Below are 18,027 nucleotides of genomic sequence, written 5' to 3' on the forward strand. Positions count from 1 at the left end.
CTCTAAACACTCTTCTGCCCCCAAAGATTGGGCCCCTGTCCGATATCATTATCTCTGTTGAGATTTTTGACTATTAATCACTTTCAGATACTATGATTTTAATGTCAAGAGGAGGGAAAAGAAAAAATGGAGAATGCAAGAAGAGTTGAGAGAGGAATCTCTGAACAAAACCTGGGGGATAAATAGAAGTCAACAGGAAGATGGGTCAGTTGGCCTCCAGTTATTATTCAGTTCAACCTCTACATAAAAAGTCACGTTTTATCTCTTCAGCTACATGGAAAGATCTTGGAGAAAAAGTACTCTTCCTTCAACTTCTTTCAATCCTTCCCAAGAAACTGAGTGCAGATACAAGGTGTCGAATAAATATTTACTGATATTTTATCTAATTTTTACCAAAATATGAAGGTACGTAGTCCTATTTATGTCACATAACTCTAAGATATCAATGCTTATTTCTTATCAAATTAAATAATAAAAACAGACTGATCATGGCAGTTGGGCATAATTCTTGCTGGTTACAACAAAAATCCTCAGCCTGTAAATGAAGATGCTGGTAACATCCCCATATAATCGAGGTCATTAGAATCACGGGGGTGCGAGGGGAAATCACAGAAAAGACTGGAGAAATGACCAAGAGATGAAATACAATAGGAAAAGATAACCCCCTTACAAATTTGTAAATGCCACATATTTCGTTTTGGAATTATGCTGACCAGGACCTACTCAAGGTGGCTTTTAGAGAGATGCAGATGTACATTAAAATAATAGAAACTGTCCTTCCTGGAATGGAAATTCAAACACATGACTGATTTTTTGGTTCAAGTGTAATTCTTCTACTTCTGTAGTTAGAGGTTTAAATCCTATTAAATCTCCTCCCCAGTCCCCCTTAAGAAAAGCTGCTTTATTCTTCTAATGCGTGTTTTAAATTGTTAACATCGCTTATTTTTTAAATTGTTGGCAAATTTAAATTAGCTTTTTAGACAACCAGAGCAATTTAAATTATTAAAATCAGTTTTGTTTAAACTTCTTTCAAAATAATATAAATGTTAATATGCAGTAATGTTTTAAAGTATGATGAAGTCACTCTGAATGAATATAGCTAAAATATGAACCTTTATTATACTACACAAACCTTTAGCACCTAGTAACAGGATCCCTCTTAAACTCAATACACAGCTTTGAATTGAAATTAAAACTTACTTGCAGTTCTGGCACACTTTGCACTCAGGACACTGCCAACCTGCACGTTTTAATGGAGTAACTGCTATATCCAGGCACATTCCATGATAGTGCTGACCACAAGTAGTACAAAAGAACTGATCTAAGAGGTCTCCCGGGCTGTCGCACACTGCACAGTTTGCATCTTCCTTTGCTATAATTAACAGTAAAACAATGAAATTGTTGTATAAGAATTTAAAATTTTTCTGACTTTACAGTAAAATCATTCGAAAGGATTTGCATCATGAACCTTTCAGACATTTGAAGTTATTCACACTGAATTGTCATCTAATCAGAAAGAGGTATCAATAAAAACACTAGGGAATTTAATCTAAATGTAACCACATTAAATTTAATCGTATAGTTTTGCAATTATTTGTGGCTATATCTACTTGTGACCATAAGCAGTTCTTTAATTTTCTATTCTTAATGCCAATGATAATGCTGGATACCTAATTAATGCTCAATATATGCTGACTGGAAAGAACCAAACAAGGAAAATACCAACTGAGAAACGCTTTGCAGTGTAACATCAACATTTTCTTTGAATGTGAAATTTATTTTGAAATTACAAAATCAGATAAGAGACAAAATCAAGAAACGTTAGCATCAATTAAACTAAGATGCTTCTTAAGCATAAACAGACTATTCAAATCACATAAGGGCTTTTTTTAATTACTGGAAAATGTCTTGTGTAGAAGAACATTAAAGACAAGCTACACATTCATACATAAACAATTACTTAATATACTAAATTATATATTCATCTATATTAATTTCTAGTTGTAAAAGCATTAAAATCCACATAATTATGGACATCATCCATCCCTAAATGTGGATTAAAACAAAACAGTTCTTTTAACATATAAAACAGAAAATAAATATAAAGTGCCCTGCCAAATATACAATTAAACTTATGCATACTGAAAAATAAGGAAAATAATTCTAAAATCATACCAATCTTAGATAATATATAAAAAAATGCCTGTATATAACAAGTATCACAAAGTATATGAATCTTTTCATTTTGTTGAGGGTTTGATCATTCCTATTATTGACTCATATGTTTTCTTTTCCAGTCAAGCATATCATACCAACCTTAGATAATATATATAAATATGCCTGTATTTAACAAGTATCACAAAGCCTATGAACCATTTTTTTTTCCTTTTTTTTGAGACCGAGTTTCACTCTGTCACCCAGGCTAGAGTGCAGTGGCGTGATCTCGGCTTACTATAACCTCTGCCTCCCAGGTTCAAGGGATTCTCATGCCTCAGCCTCCCCAGTAGCTGGGACTACAGGCATGTGCCACCACGCCCATCTAATTTTTATATTTTTAGTAGAGACGGGGTTTTGCCACATTGCCCAGGCTGGTCTCAAACTCCTAAGCTCAAGCAATCCTCCTGCCTCAGCCTCCCAAAGTGCTGCAATTATAGGTGTGAGCTACTGCACTCAGCCTTTTTTCCATTTTTGGAAGGTTTGGTCAGTCCTATCAATTCCTCTCTGACTCATACGTCCTTTCTTTTCCAGTCAAGCATCTTAAAATAGAGTAAAAATATATTTCCTTTATTTGTACAGGAGTCTGCAAACTTTTCCTGAAAAGGGCCAGATACTAAATATTTTAGGCTTTGTGAGCCACAGCAGTCTCGGACAAGAAGTCTACTTTTTGTTTTTATTTACACGCTTTTAAAAATGTGAAAATAATTCCTCGCTTGAGGGCAGTTACCAAAAAACAGGCTTCAAAATGTGGACGCTGGCTGGACCTCTGATATATTTCACAAAGGCTGGCTTAGCACCTACTACTCATCTGAAGCTACTTGAGTGAGGCTGCCAATGCACACAGGAAACCAGATGGTTACGTTTTAGTCTTTGGTTTTTTTTTTTTTTTTTTTTTGCACTTTGTAGCATTTGCATTCCTAGCCACTTCCACATTAAAATGCCCCCTTCCTTAGTTTCTGTCATGGCAACTCTCTCCCAATTTCTCCTTAGGTATTCCCCTACTTTCATCTCATCCACCTTTGTTAGCTTTTGTACCTATACAATCTTTCTAAATGCTGGAGTTTCTTAGGATTTCATCCTTTTCCTTCTTTCCTAATCCCCCATAGTTTCCCTTTGTGATCACATCAACTCTCACACCATAAAATGCCACCATGATTCCCAAATCTATATTATTGGCCCCAGAATTCTTTCGTAAGCCCCAAACCTTCATTCTTCAAGTCTTACTGGATCTCAATAGCCAGATGTTCTAATAACATTCAAACTCAACTGCTCAAAAGTGAAACTTTTTTAAAAAACCAAAACATCATCCATTTTTCTAACGAATGGATAAAGGCAGAAACCTTAGTATCACTGTTGACACAGAACTCAGCCCTGACCCAACACATCCAGCCAGATCCCAATTCTTATGTATTAAACTTCCTATACATCATTCTTCCTTATATGTTTATAGTCTATCATACTAAGTTGGTGCAAAAGTAATTACAGTTTTTGACATTACTTTTAATGGCAAAGACCGCAATTACCTTTGTACCTACCTAATATTCTGTCTTGCTAATTGCATTATCTTCTGCATCAAACCATCTATAGTTATGGTTCTGACATCCTCTCTAAATCATTTTCTACCCATCCAGAAAAATCTTCAAAAATGTAAATCTGTTAACCTCTGTATACATTAAAACTCTACCAATACCTCATTTTTCACCTAAAAGAAAATCAGAATTTTCAAGTATAAGACAAAAAGGCCCTTATCTCCCTTTCCGACTGAATCCTAGAACAACTCCCTATTGTGTGGTCATGGTGGGTTGTCTGCCACGCACCTCACATAACCTGCTATTCATGTTTGTGTGGTTGCACACATTCTGTTCCCTCTGCTTGAAATTTTGTGTTTCTGTCGAGCTCGCAGCCTTCAAAACTCTGCTCATGGCTGGGCACGGTGGCTCATGCCTGTAATCCCAGCACTTTGGGAGGCCAAGGCAGGTGGATCACTTGAGGTCAGGAGTTCGAGACCAGCCTGGCCAACACGGTGAAACCCAATCTCTACTAAAAACACAAAATTAGCAGGGTATGGTGGCACACGTCTGTAGTTCCAGCTACTCACGAGGCTGAGGCAGGAGAATCGCTCGAACCCGGGAGGTGGAGACTGCAGTAACTGGAGTTTACGCCACTACACTCCAGCCTGGGCAACAGAGTGAGACTCTGTCTCAAAAACAAACTCTGCACATTATTTCCTGAATACCTATTATCACACCCAAATATTATCCATTTAGTTGTTGAATATTATGTTTTCCCATATGCTTATAAGAAACTTCTGTTACATAATCAATTAATTACAGCACAACTCTGTGAATCCTTGAAGGACAGGGCCTTAACTTTTTTAACTTTGTATCCCCAACTGCCTAACATGAATCAAGTCTTATTGAACATATTTTAAGTGAAGGACTTAACTGCTAAAATCACTTTTAAATGTCTCTTAAAGTGATAGGCATTTAAAATAAATCATTAATCTAAAAATGAAAGCATCATAAATTAGTTCATTTTTGATAGAAAGGACATAATTGGGATAAGTTATTTTTCTTAATATTAAAGAGTACCAGTATTTATCTTTCAAAACATGTACATTTAAAAATTGATCTCTTTTTGCTCACCTTAAAACTTTTTAAAAATTAGGGGAATATTCAACAAATTATCAGAAACTAATTATCAGATAATCAATTGATTTTTCTATTATACTTTCCTAGGAACACCAAAATGCTTCTGTGAAACTTCCTAGAGTTTGCTCCCCTGACACTTCAACTTGCCATGGCAGCTACTAGCGACATGTGGTTTCTGAGTAAGTGAAATGTGATTAGTTCAAATTGAGGTGTGCAGCAAACATAACATGTACACCGGATTCCAAAATCTTAATAGGGGAAAAAAGTCAAGTCTCTCAAAATTTGAAATATTACTATTTTGGATGATTGAATTAAATAAAATTTATTACAATTATTCCCAAATGTTTCCTTTTACTCTTTTTAACATGCTGACTAGAAAAATTACTTATGTTGCTCACGTTATATTTACACTGCACAGCACTGTTTATACAACAAAGCCCACTCTGCAACAAGACAACTGTCACTGTCACAAAAATCACTTTTTAAACTATGATGATTTCCACCAATTCCTTACTGACAACCTTGCTGTGTTACTGGATTACTATGGATCATTGGTAATAAATTAGTCAAAGAAAAACATCTATGTAATACATCCGGTGCAAAAACACCTAATATGCCTTCCTTATGTGAAAAACAATAATTTTTAAAAGCACTACACAAACAAATGAGGTTGGTTCCAACCCTCCCAGTCAGGGAGATGATGTGTGGGAATACTGAAACAACACTTTGGAGGTCATGTATAAGAAGATTATCAATACTACTGGACAGTTTTGGTGTCATGTCAGAAATTAACTATGTATATTTAGAAACACATATATCTGTAAGCCAGAGACATTAAGTTTAAAGTAATACTCAACTAAGAAATTTTTCTTTAAACAGCTGAAAAAGCAAAAAGACAGGCTATAACTAAAGATAATTTAAGAGGGGACAGGAGTAAAATCCAGGTCTATGTGGCTTCTAAGATCAGACTCTTGACTACTAATCAAATTGATTCCTCAGCAAACTTCACTACTCATCAATGAAAGTGATGAGTATTTGAGTATACAGAAAAGTAGACATGAAATGCCAACAGTGGCATACAATGAAGAAGCTAAATGAAGTAAGGGGAGCAAGGTTCTTATGGCAGAAGAAAAGTGAGAGGAAACAAAATCATCATCTTTGGAGAAAGTCATTTCCTAAGAGACAGCTGAAAAAAGAGAAGAGAGAAATAAAAAAGACAAAAACATTGAGCTTAAATTAGAATGGAGCTTATCATAGATCCTTAAACTTGATGAAGTTATTGCTTAAGAAAGTCCAGACAACACGTAAGAATAAAAGCATCGGTGAACAGCAACAAAAGTCAAAATAGCTATCATATAGTGTGAATTGAAGAAGGACCAAATCGGCATTGCTTTCTAATTTCCATCAAACCCTATCATCTGCCAATTTTCATTACTGGCAGGACACTGTGCTGGGTGATTTGCCTATGAAAGGGAATCTCTGGAAAGAAAAACTAAATCATGGATGTCATTCAAAGAGGCTAGACCATATCATTGGTAGGTAGATAAGAAAGGTCAGAGGACTGACAGAAATTAGGGTAGAAGAAAAGCAGCAGGACTTAATGTCAAGAAACACAAAGATAACCAAAGAAAAGAGGCTGGAGTTAAAGCTTAAGTGAAGTAAAAGGAATTAAAGCTAAATGATGAGTAAATACATTGAGGAACAGGGGGTGAATTAAGATATGTAGCATTTCCATGTTTAAACCCTGCAAAGACTTCTCATTGCAGACTGAATAGAACCCAAACTCCTTCCCTTGCTTACAAGGCCTACATGATCTAGCTTTTGTTCGCCTTGATGATGTCTCTACTACCCACCTAGTAGGCTACTACGCTCCAAGTAAAATGACATGCTATCTGTTCATGAATCATGCCAAGTCCATTCCTCAAGGTCTGTGTAGTAGTCTGTTCCCTCTCCCTGGAATGCTCTTTCCTCCTGGTCAGGAGTTCAAGACCAGTCTAGCCAACACAGTGAAATCCCATCTCTACTAAAAACATAAAAAATTAGCCGGGTGTGGTGGTATGCGCCTGTAATCCCAGCTATTTGGAGGCTGAGGCAGGGGAAATCACATGAGCCCAGGAGCCGGAGTTTGCAGTAAGCCGAGATCACGCCATTGCATTCCAGCCCAGGTGACAGTGTGAGACTCCATCTCAAAAATAAATAAATAAATAAATAAATAATCCCAAAGAAATCTAATTTAGTCATTTAGGCCTTGATTTTATACCACTGACTTAGTTTGAAGGCTGTCATAAGAACCAGCCCTATGAAACTGATATTTTTCTACTACAAGGTGGCTATACTTTAAGACAATTTTTCATTGCATTGTATCAAGTGACATCTTATTATATCATTATATCAAGTGACGTCTTGCTATAAATAGTAAGAATCAGATTAAGGGTTCATATTTCCTTCTTTGTACTGACTGCTAAAAAGGTATAGGGCCAAATTTGTGGTTACATCTAAAATTATATTTGGGGGGGGGTCTCTCTATTATCTTCATAGTTATCCTATCTAAATTTTCCATTGTCAAATTTCCTTACTTATTTTTAGTTTTATCCTATTGCTCATGTATTTTTATGAGTCTCTATAAGTCTGTTTTGGAAAAAGGCAGAGTACTCATAATTTTAGTATATCTTTTAGCTTGATGTTGCCATAAACCTTTCATTACATACATGATCGACGACAGCAAATTATCTCACCTCAGTACTTATTTTACTATTCTGCAAACTGATTTATGATTGCTAACATTAACTGAAGGTATATACTATTAGAACACAGTTTTCAGTAGAAAGTAGCACTGCCATTAAGTAATAAAATGTTCTAACATTAGAAAAACATTCTTATAAAAGTTTGCATGTTGTTTACTGAGGTCTAAAGCATAACTACAAAAGGCTGAATAAAACTCAGATGCTTACACACACACAAAATTGTTTTATTGAGAAGACAAAGTACATTTATTATACCGCCCAGAATATAATCTACTCTGATAACTGCCAGTTTATGTACTTGCTGAAGTAACTTGGTACATAAATAGTAGCCGTAGCAGTTGCTGTGTATGAAAGTTCTTCTCTTCCAGATTTAAGAGTGTGCAATCCAAAGCATTTTAAAACTTTAAATCCCTTATTTATTAGCCTAAATATAAGTTAAAATTTAAGTTTACCTTACCTATAATTTGTCTGTACACTAGGTTACTAAGGGCAGTATGATTACATATGTGAACACAAAATAATTTTAACAGAAAATGAAATCATTGTACTCAACAAAGATAAGGGATAATGATCATGTAGACTAACTATATTTGAGATTAGTTTAAGCCTGGGGTAACTATATTTATGTTTCACAGACCTGGAGAAGACAGAAAAAAAGCTTTTATCAACTTTGTAAGAACAGGTAAAAGTTAACATTAGGTAACTGAGAGGTGACATAAAAAAGATTGAATAAAATATCATGGAGATTTCATAATGAGATTGGAAATTCAATAGACTACAGGAAAAAAAATCCCAAAACATACACGCTCACTGGGAAAACACATAGTAAGAAAAAGGAGAGATCTCTCTTTAATGATACAATAGTAAAGAGTTATAATTTCCTCTATAATGTAAATTTCAAGCACTTAAACATTTTCATTGAATTATAAAATACTATTTGGAAAAGAAAGAAAAACTGCACAACTGTGGATTACAGATGACCAATCATGAAAAGGTGCTAGGAGAGATTTCTGTCACACTTATCAGGGATACACAATTTCTAAGAATTTCAGAAGTGTTTGGTATTCCTATTAATGTAAATCCTGAAATAACACCTGAATGAACTGTATTCTAATTCTTCAACTGGATGACTTTTTAGTGTAAAAGATGTTGAATACTGATTGACTTTTTAATAAATTATTTTATAGTATAAATTAGAAATACTGCATAGTCAGTATTTATGTCTTTCTACAGTGGTTTTTAAAATGTTTTAAGAATAAAAAAGTATGCAAACTTTATTTGATTTTTCTGAGGAAATAACTTTTTGGATCTAACTTCAATGAAACCATTGATAACATTTCCCTCCCCAAGGATCTCTGGCAAAGATCCCTCAGATTTTAAAGATTATGTATTATTACCTTTTAATACAAGTAGAATAACACTCAGGGAATTTACAACATTTGTTATTTTAAGTACATTGGTTGAAGTTTAAAAATCTATCCATAGTAAACTTACATCTTTCAGGAGCTTGGTCAATGTGTTCTGGACAAAGCAGGAAGATGTGACTGAAATCCTGAAAGGTGCCGGCTCCTGCAGCACAAGGATAATGATACATCTGGGTACATTTCTCTTCACAGCATTTGATAGTGGCTCCAAGGTGCTTACAAAATGCACATCGCTGAAAGGGGTAAAGGAGAGAAATCTCTTTATAAAACCTTGAAAAGGGATATTCAAATATAAGCTGGGAAGGTGTAAAAAACTCTCTGTACATCACAAGTAAAACAAATTGAACCTGCAAAATATTAAACAAAGGATTAGTTAAAAATAGCAAAATCTACATTACTCAATTTAGTGCTTTGTGTGCTACCAACTCATCCTCCCATTCAAATTAGAAAGTTAGAATTTCACTTTTTCCTTATATTTTCAAAAATAAATTCTGAAGCATTTTTGAAACAAAACCTAAAGATTTTTTTAAAAAGCAAATAGTAATATGGTTAAAAGGGTAGGTTTCTATATTGAGGATTATTATAAAGTTTTTAAATCCCACCAAAACCAGTAATAGGAATATATATTATTTATGAGACACATTACTATTTTTTACCCAGCCTAGAAATAAATACAAAATAAACTCATCAATTATAAGTTAACGGGGACACAAATGGTTAAAGACTCACACACAAAAAATTACATACTTCAATGCAGCAATCAATTTCAAATTTCTTAACAAAAGATGGAAATGCAGGGAAAAAAATTAGTCATCTGGTATCTTTCCCATTTCAACCTGCCTCCATTATCTTGCAAGTGGTAAAACACACAGAAATAAGCCCCAAACAAGAGGGGCAGTCTAGGGTAAGTGAACATATAAGAAGTCAGAACAAATTATCTAAAATGTTGCATTTACTTATTCAGTTTTCCCTTAGAATGATTCATAAACTCTTCCTCATTCTCCCAAGTCCACTTTGAGCATCATTTTCTTTGAGCAGAGTTTGATGGACCCTGTACCATACAGTATGAAATCTATCTGTGGGAAATGCCTATCTAATATATATTTTTGTTTACACCATTACATGGTACTTACTTGCTTATGCCATTACATGATCATTGTTTATCTTTTCCTCATCCTAGTCCAAGATCCTTCAATCGTGGTGCCATACTATCTTTGTATCCAAAGCACTAAAAATGCTGCTTGATATAGGCCCTAATAGATAGGTGTTCCTGTTTATATATACCAAAAAGACTTAACTTTTGGTGATCTTGTTTGTAAGTGTGGCTCATAAATAGCTTAGCTGAGATAACTGGAGCCTCATGTAACAGAGACAGTTGGACCCTGCTAACATTACTGTGGATATCTTCACAAGTTACTACACTGACTCTATATTCTGCTCATTAACCAGAAACTACAGTAGTTAAAAGTATAATTGTTTTCAATGTTTTATGTATAAATCTGTATATCACATAATATCAAACTCTTCCTCACTGTCATCAGTCCACTGCATTGAATCAACATAGCAAAGCTAAGTGACTCTTGAGGGCTGAATCAGAAAGAACTAAGAATAGAAAAAGATATAAAAACTTGGCCGGGCACGGTGGCTCATGCCTGTAACCCCAGCACTCTGGGAGGCCAAGGCAGGCGGATCACGAGGCCAGGAGATCGAGACCAGGATAATCCTGGCTAACATAGTGAAACCCCATCTCTACTAAAAATACAAAAAATTAGCCGGGCGTGGTGGCAGGTGTCTGTAGTCCCAGCTACTCGGGAGGCTGAGGCAGGAGAATGGCGTGAACCCAGGAGGCGGAGCCTGCAGTGAGCCGAGATCACGCCACTGCACTCCAGCCTGAGCAACAGAGCCAGACTCCATGAAAAGAAAGAACAAAAGAACAAAAGACAGGGGGGAGGGAGGGAGGGAGGGAGGAGAAAGAGAGAAAAAGAGAGAGAGAAAGAAAGGAAGGCAGGCAGGCAGGCAGGCAGGCAGGCAGGCAGGCGGGGAGGGAGGGAGGGAGGGAGGGAGGGAGGGAGGAAGGAAGGAAGGGAGGGAAAGAAAATTAAAGCAGAAAAAAGAAAGCTAAGTGACTCTTGGTGTGTCTTCCACAAATTCTGAGTGCAAGGCAATAGACCACTATAGCTTCTAAATAACTCATAAACACTAATTATAGTTGTGACACTTTAATTTTACATAAATATACAGAATAACATTTCAGTTCTATTTTGGCACTCCAGGGTATTAATGCATTAGAAACACAGAAAAAAATAAATATTTGTCTTCACTGATAAAGTGTAATAACAAGCTTTCACAATACAGGTAATTTTTTGTATTATAACTCCCAAGGTATCTATATAAATATGTTTAGTGCATTAACAGAACCCAGAATTAACTACAAATACAACACCTTGGGTAGTCTAAATGTCTAAACAGAAAGGCCACATAAATGTCAAGAGAAAAAGTACAATCAATCTGTTGAAAAATGTTTGTAACAACTCATTAACATAACAAAATAATTTCTGCTGAATTGATAAAATCTAAAATCGCTTATTTTGATACCATATGGAAAGTTTTGCGGAAGCCTTCTGCACTAAAAATAATCTTGGCAGACAAAATATAATGAGTGGTAAGTATATAATAACATAAATAATTTAAATTGACCATCTTCTCAGTGTCTTTCTCATTTTAGAAATACAAATATGTTCTCTTAATCATACCTGCAATGAAAAATATTATATGACATTAGCTAAACTACTATGAAAAGTACTGGAATATATCTAACATACTAATTTACAATATCATATAAAGATATCAGTGAATAAAGGAAGGAAAATAAAACACTACATTTAGGAGAACACTTCAAACCCATCGGTTACAATTACATAGCTAATGAAGAATATTCGGCATTAAAAGAAAATGTTTACTATATATACATAGTCTGGAATGCATCTTCCTAAACCAAATAAACAGTACTTGTAAAATTGTAGACAATATCAAAGAATGAATTTCGACAGGGAACTTCTCAAATGTCAACACTCTTATACACTACACGTAAAAGAAATCGAGCAAGTTAAAATATTAATAATATAATAAGTAACATATATAATACATAAGTAACAATTACAAAGCTAATTAACATTTGGGGAGGAGGGATAAAGAAAATAGCTCTTGGCTGGGCATGGTGGCTCATGCTTATAATCCCAGCACTTCGGGAGGCTAAGGCAGGTAGATTATGTGAGCTCAGAAGTTCAAAACCAGCCTGGGCACCATGGTGAAACGCCATCTCTACAAAAAATACAATAATTAGGTGGGCATGGTGGCATGCACCTATAGTCCCAGCTACTCACGAGCCTGGGGTGGGAAAACTGCTTCAGCCCAGGAGGTTGAGGCTGCAGTGAGCTGTGATCATGCTACTACACTCTAGCCTGGGCAACAAAAGCGAGACCCTGTCTCTAAAATTTAAAAACAAAAACAAAAACAAAAAAAAAAAAGTAGCATGTTATAATGTTATAATATTTTCCCATATTAATCCAAGAACACAATAACAACAAAAACTCAGTGAGAGCTCATATTACCAGTTTTAAGAACAAGTCTGAGGAATTTTCAAAACTTTTCTTTAATAGATTGAAATAAGAATCTGTCAAAATATATTTATAAAACAAAACAGAATGAACAAAATTTCTGAGATTAAAGTTGTATCATAAAAAAATACCAAGAAGTTAAATATTCCACAGTTCATTTAATTAACTATCCAGTATTTATTCTGTATCAACTATAGCAATGGTCTTAGGCTACGTACTCTAATAAATAAGTATTATAAGGCTCCCCATGCTCCAAATTTGTTTTTAACCTTCACCAATCTTTTCTTAGTTATTAGGCAACTAGGATTCTCCCAGGATGCAGTAATAAAGAAAAAAGATGGAAAGTAAGAGAAAGAGGTAAAATGACATGAAAATCTGATCCAGAAGGTCCAATGTCTGTTTTATATGAGTACCAGAAAGGGAGAAAATGGGAGGGATTTTAATCACCTAAATTCTAAAGGAAAAGTTATGAAAATATCTAATAATAAAAGCTAACATTTAATTAAGCATAATCCTCATTCAACAGATGAAGAACCTAAAACACAAAGAGTCATTATCACTGTTCCACTTATCTCTATATCCCTACAAAAATACCCACTCTTAATCTGTAACAATGCCTCCTTAAACTCCCTGAATGGCAGCTTCAGGTAAAAACTTCCCAGATAGTCTGAAATAACAAGGATAAAAGGAAAATTCTTGGAGCCACATAAAGAAGAAAACAGATCATTACAAAGAAAGAAGAATCAGGCATCAGGTCTCATTATCAATACTGAATTAAAAAGAAACCCAAAAAAATCATTATTTTCCTAGGTCTATAAAAAATTATTTAAAACCAAAATTTTAATGCCTGTTAAGCTAACATTCAAGTCCATAGAAAACAAATGTAAATAGGTTAAATTAGTAAAAGACAGCAACTTTCAAAACATGCAAAATATACTACTTACCACATATACATATTTTACATAAAACTACACTACAGACTTCATTTATGTGTGTGTGTGTGTGTGTGTACAACATATATAATAAAAAATGAATGAAATACTTTGGATATTTGTCCCTGCCAAAATTTCACGGTGAGATGTAATTCCCAATGTTGGAGGTGGGGCGTTATAGGAAGTGTTTGGGTCATGGGGGCAAATCCCTCATGGCTTGGTGCTATCCTTGTGATAATGAATGAGTTCTCACAATATCTGGTTGTTCAAAAGTGTATGGCACCTCCACCCCTCTTCCTTTGCTCCTGTTCTTGCTCTATGAGATGCCTGCTCCCCCTTCTCCTTCCACCATGATTTCTAACTTCTTGAAGCCCTCACCAGAAGCAGATGCCAGCATCACACTTCCTGTACTGTCTGTGGAATCTTGAGCCAATTAAACCTCTTCTTGTTATTAATTACCCAGCAACAGGTATTCCTTTATAGCAACACAGGAGCGGCCTGATACTATATATATATACACACTCATACATATGCACAGTGACATACACAACTCAAAAACAGACTTGAGGGGAAAAAACACAAACAAATGCTATCCAAAAAATGCAGGTATAGCAATAATTCCAAAGGAATAGAATTCAAACTAAAAAGCAATGAACAAGTCAAAGATAGTATTTCATAATAACATGTTTTATGTTACAGTGTGAATTCCAAAAGAAGCCATAGTCATTAAAGTTTATACACCTAATATATTTCATATATAAAAAGTAAAGCTGAGTAGAAATAACATGCATAGATTAGACTTTAACATAGCTCTCAAATCAGGATATTAAATAGATATTAAATAAATAATAACAATGATCAGGTTTGATTCAAACTGACACATAAAATACACACAGATCTCTGTATTTCAAAAATAAAGAAAATATATTCTATTCAAATGTACATAGAATTTTCAAAAAAAATTCACATGTATGGTCATAAAGAAACGCCCATGTATTTTAAAAAGCAGGTATTTCCTAGGTTATATTCAGTAAAAGCATATGTGTCCCTAGACCTAATACAATAAAAATTAGAAATTCACAATATAAGGATAAACTCCCAAATCTATCCACTGGCAAAATTTAAAACTCCTTTCTATATAACAGCAGAATTTAAGGAAGAAAAATCATGTATTATTTTTAAATGATTAAGAAATATCAAAAAAATCTGAGATGTGGCAAATGTGGTATTCAGAGGAAAAAATATAGCTTGAAAAATACAAAACTGTAAGACCAAAGAATTAAAATAAATAATGCTCGATTCAAAAATTAGGCCAATAAGAATCAACATAGAATCCATGAGATTCGCAATGTGGGAAAGTAAACCCACCCTAATACTGTGTTTATTAAAGTGCTATTAATGAGATTCGGGTGTTTAAACAACTGTTCACTTTAGAAAATGAAATAAAACTGACTGAAATAAAACCTAATCTATGAAATTATTCTGTATATGAATTGACCTGAAGTAATGAATATTTCAATGACTGATTCCTAATTCTTGTTCTGGCCCAGGCTAATTATTCTAGTTGGCATACTATTAAACACACATTTCTGATTGAAACATCTGCTAAAAAAAATAACATCAAACGACATTACAAAATCAAAATAGAGACTGCTAAGAGTGGAATTTTTCTCCTGCCAGTATCTTTCCTTTCTGACCCATCCTCCTCACTGCTGCCACAGTAATCTTTCTAAAGGAATACAAATATACTCTGAATCAGATGCAAACCCCTCAATACAGAAAGTGTGGCAGGCAGAATTCTAAAATGCCCGCATACCACCAACCCGACCAAATTTCCTACCCTAATACAGAGGCTGTAAATATGGTGAAATATCATGGCAGGGATAATACTATTAATACATTATATGGCAAAGGAATTCTGCAGATTAAAGTCACCAATCAACTGCCTTTGAATTAATCAAAAGGGAGATTTGCCTAATCTAATCAAACAACCCCTTTGAAAGCAGAGTTTTCTCCAGCTAGTAGCAAAAGGGAAATTCACAGCAAGGGAACATTTCAATACACTGTTGCTGTCTTTGAAGATTAAAAAGAGCCAGGAGCAAAAACCAAAGAGTGGCCTCTAGGAGCTGAGAGTGACCCAGGCCAATAGGCAGTAAGAAAATGGTGAGCTCAGTCCTACAACTGCATAGAACTGAATTCCTCCCACTCCTGAATGCGCCTAGAAGAGGATTCACCCCCAGAACCTCCACCCAGGTAACACCTTGATTCGAGTCTTGTGAGACCTTAAACAGAGAGCACAGTTGAGCCTGATGCCCAGAGTTCTGACCTAAGTAAATGGGTGCTGTTTTAAAATATTAAGTTTATGGTAACTGCTTTATAATAACAGATAACAAATAGAGCAGCATTTCAAGGCCCTCCATGCTTTGGTCTCTGCCAAATCACTATTACATTTTTAAGATATTTTTTTAAACACTATACTTACATTACACAATGTCTTAACACTATGAAGTAAAAATGTAAATATTTTAAACTCCGGCTTGGAAACGAGGAGGCAGAATCTCAGAGATTTTTCTAAAATAAAATAGGAGAGGCAAGCTTTCTGAGTCCACAAAAGTGCCCTTGACCTATTGGGTCAAAGAAAAAGTAATTTCTCTATTTGTAACAACATACATAAATTATAAACCCTGAAGAAATATGTCCCGAATAGCTATCTTTAACATAACCATAAATAAAAACATGAATAAATCTGACTACATAAAAATGTAAAAACTTCTATGTGGTGAGAACACACATTACAGAAAAAAAAAAATCAAATGACAAAAAATAACCTCCAATTTGAATTACAAATATCTAGTATCCTGGATATATAAAAATAAAGCTTGTAAGTTATAAAAATGAGTATAATTTTAAAATAGACAAGGATACTTTATAGAATTTCATAATTTAAGGAAGGCATAAAGTTAGCCAATAAAATATGGGTAATATGCAAGAATCAGTAAGCATTATTATTTGCCAGCAACTAAGCCAAGTACTTTATAAGAATTACTTTATTCCCATCTACACCAGGCACGGTGGCTCATGCCTGTAATTCCAACACTCTGGGAGGCAGAAGTGGGTGGATCACTTGAGGTAAGGAGTTTGAGACCACCCTGACCAACATAGTGAGACCCCATTTCTATTAAAAATACAAAAATTAGCTGGGCCTGGTGGCAGGCGCCCGTAATCCCAGCTACTCAAAAGGCTGAGGCAGGAGATCAGTTGAACCCAGGAGGTGGAGGTTGTTGCAGTGAGCCGAGATCGCGCCACTGCGCTCCAGCCTAGACAACAGAGTGAGACTCCATCTCAAAAAAAAAAAAAAAAGTAAGCAAGAAAAGAAAAGAAATTACTTTATTCCCATCTAACCACAACCATTTTAGGTAGATACCACTATTTTTCATTTTACAAATGAAGCAGAGAGGTTAAATTCCTTGCTCAAGCCCATAAGTCAGGAAATGAAAGAGGAACTGAACTCAAGGAGTTCATAATTAGTTACATACAAGTAATAAAGGCAAATTCATTGATTATGGAAATGTACTGAATACTCTGTCTTGTTGTCATAACATACAGCCAGGCATGGTGGCTCATGCCTGTAATCCCAGCACTTTGGGAGGCCAAGGCAGGCAGATCACTTGAGACCAGGAGTTTGAGACCAGCCTGGCCAACATGGCGAAACCCCATTTCTACTAAAAAAAAAAAAAACAAAAATTAGCCAGGCATGGTTGTGCACGCCTGTAATCCTAGCTACTCGGGAGGCTGAGGCAGAAGAACTGCTTGAACCCAAGAGGTGGAGGTTGCAGTGAGCCAAGATTGTGCCACTGCACTCCAGCCTGGGCAACAGAGCTGGACCTTGTCTCAGAAAAACAAGAAAGAAAGAAAAAAAAGTAGCCACTCCGGGATTAGAATCCATAAAATACTCTCAGTGTCAACCAAAAGAAATGTACTGGAATGTTCATAAAACATAATTCATAATGACCTCAAACTGAAAGTCCCCAAAATGCCCAACAGTAAAATAAATAAATTACGGTACTCTTAACAACAGAATACTATACATCAATGAGAAAAATAAACAACTGGAAGCAACAATTTGGATTTATCTCACAAATACATATGTGAAAGATGGCAGAAAACAGTACTTAGTAGCTCATTTATACAAAGTACAAACATGCAAGACTCACCTATGTTGTTAGTAGTGATGACAGTGCATGTCTTTGGGGAGTTAGGAGTAGTAACCAACAGGAGGCTTGAATGGAATTTCTGGGATGCTATTATTTGTTTCCTGATGTGATTTTAGTATATGCGTTCTAATATTTGGGGTATTCCTAGAAATGTATATCTATTATTCACCTGCTATATATATAGCCTATATATATGCTATATGCTATATATATGTAGCATATACCATA

At 35.1% G+C, this 18,027-nt stretch overlaps 1 protein-coding gene across 12 annotated transcripts in view; it reads right to left on the reverse strand.

Moving 5' to 3' along the window:
- KMT2C (lysine methyltransferase 2C) overlaps window positions 1-18,027 on the reverse strand; it is a 290,786-nt gene that overhangs the window by 134,024 nt on the left and 138,735 nt on the right. For all 12 annotated transcript variants that reach the window (XM_073009508.1, XM_073009512.1, XM_073009515.1 and 9 more), the window contains 2 exons: window positions 9,107-9,269; window positions 1,201-1,372 (listed from right to left, as the gene is read on the reverse strand). In XM_073009508.1, coding sequence (XP_072865609.1) covers window positions 1,201-1,372; window positions 9,107-9,269 — 335 coding nt within the window. The remainder of the gene's footprint in view (window positions 1-1,200; window positions 1,373-9,106; window positions 9,270-18,027) is intronic.

The sequence above is a fragment of the Chlorocebus sabaeus genome, chromosome 21, assembly GCF_047675955.1.
Source record: "Chlorocebus sabaeus isolate Y175 chromosome 21, mChlSab1.0.hap1, whole genome shotgun sequence".
Classification (NCBI taxonomy): Eukaryota; Metazoa; Chordata; class Mammalia; order Primates; family Cercopithecidae; genus Chlorocebus; species Chlorocebus sabaeus.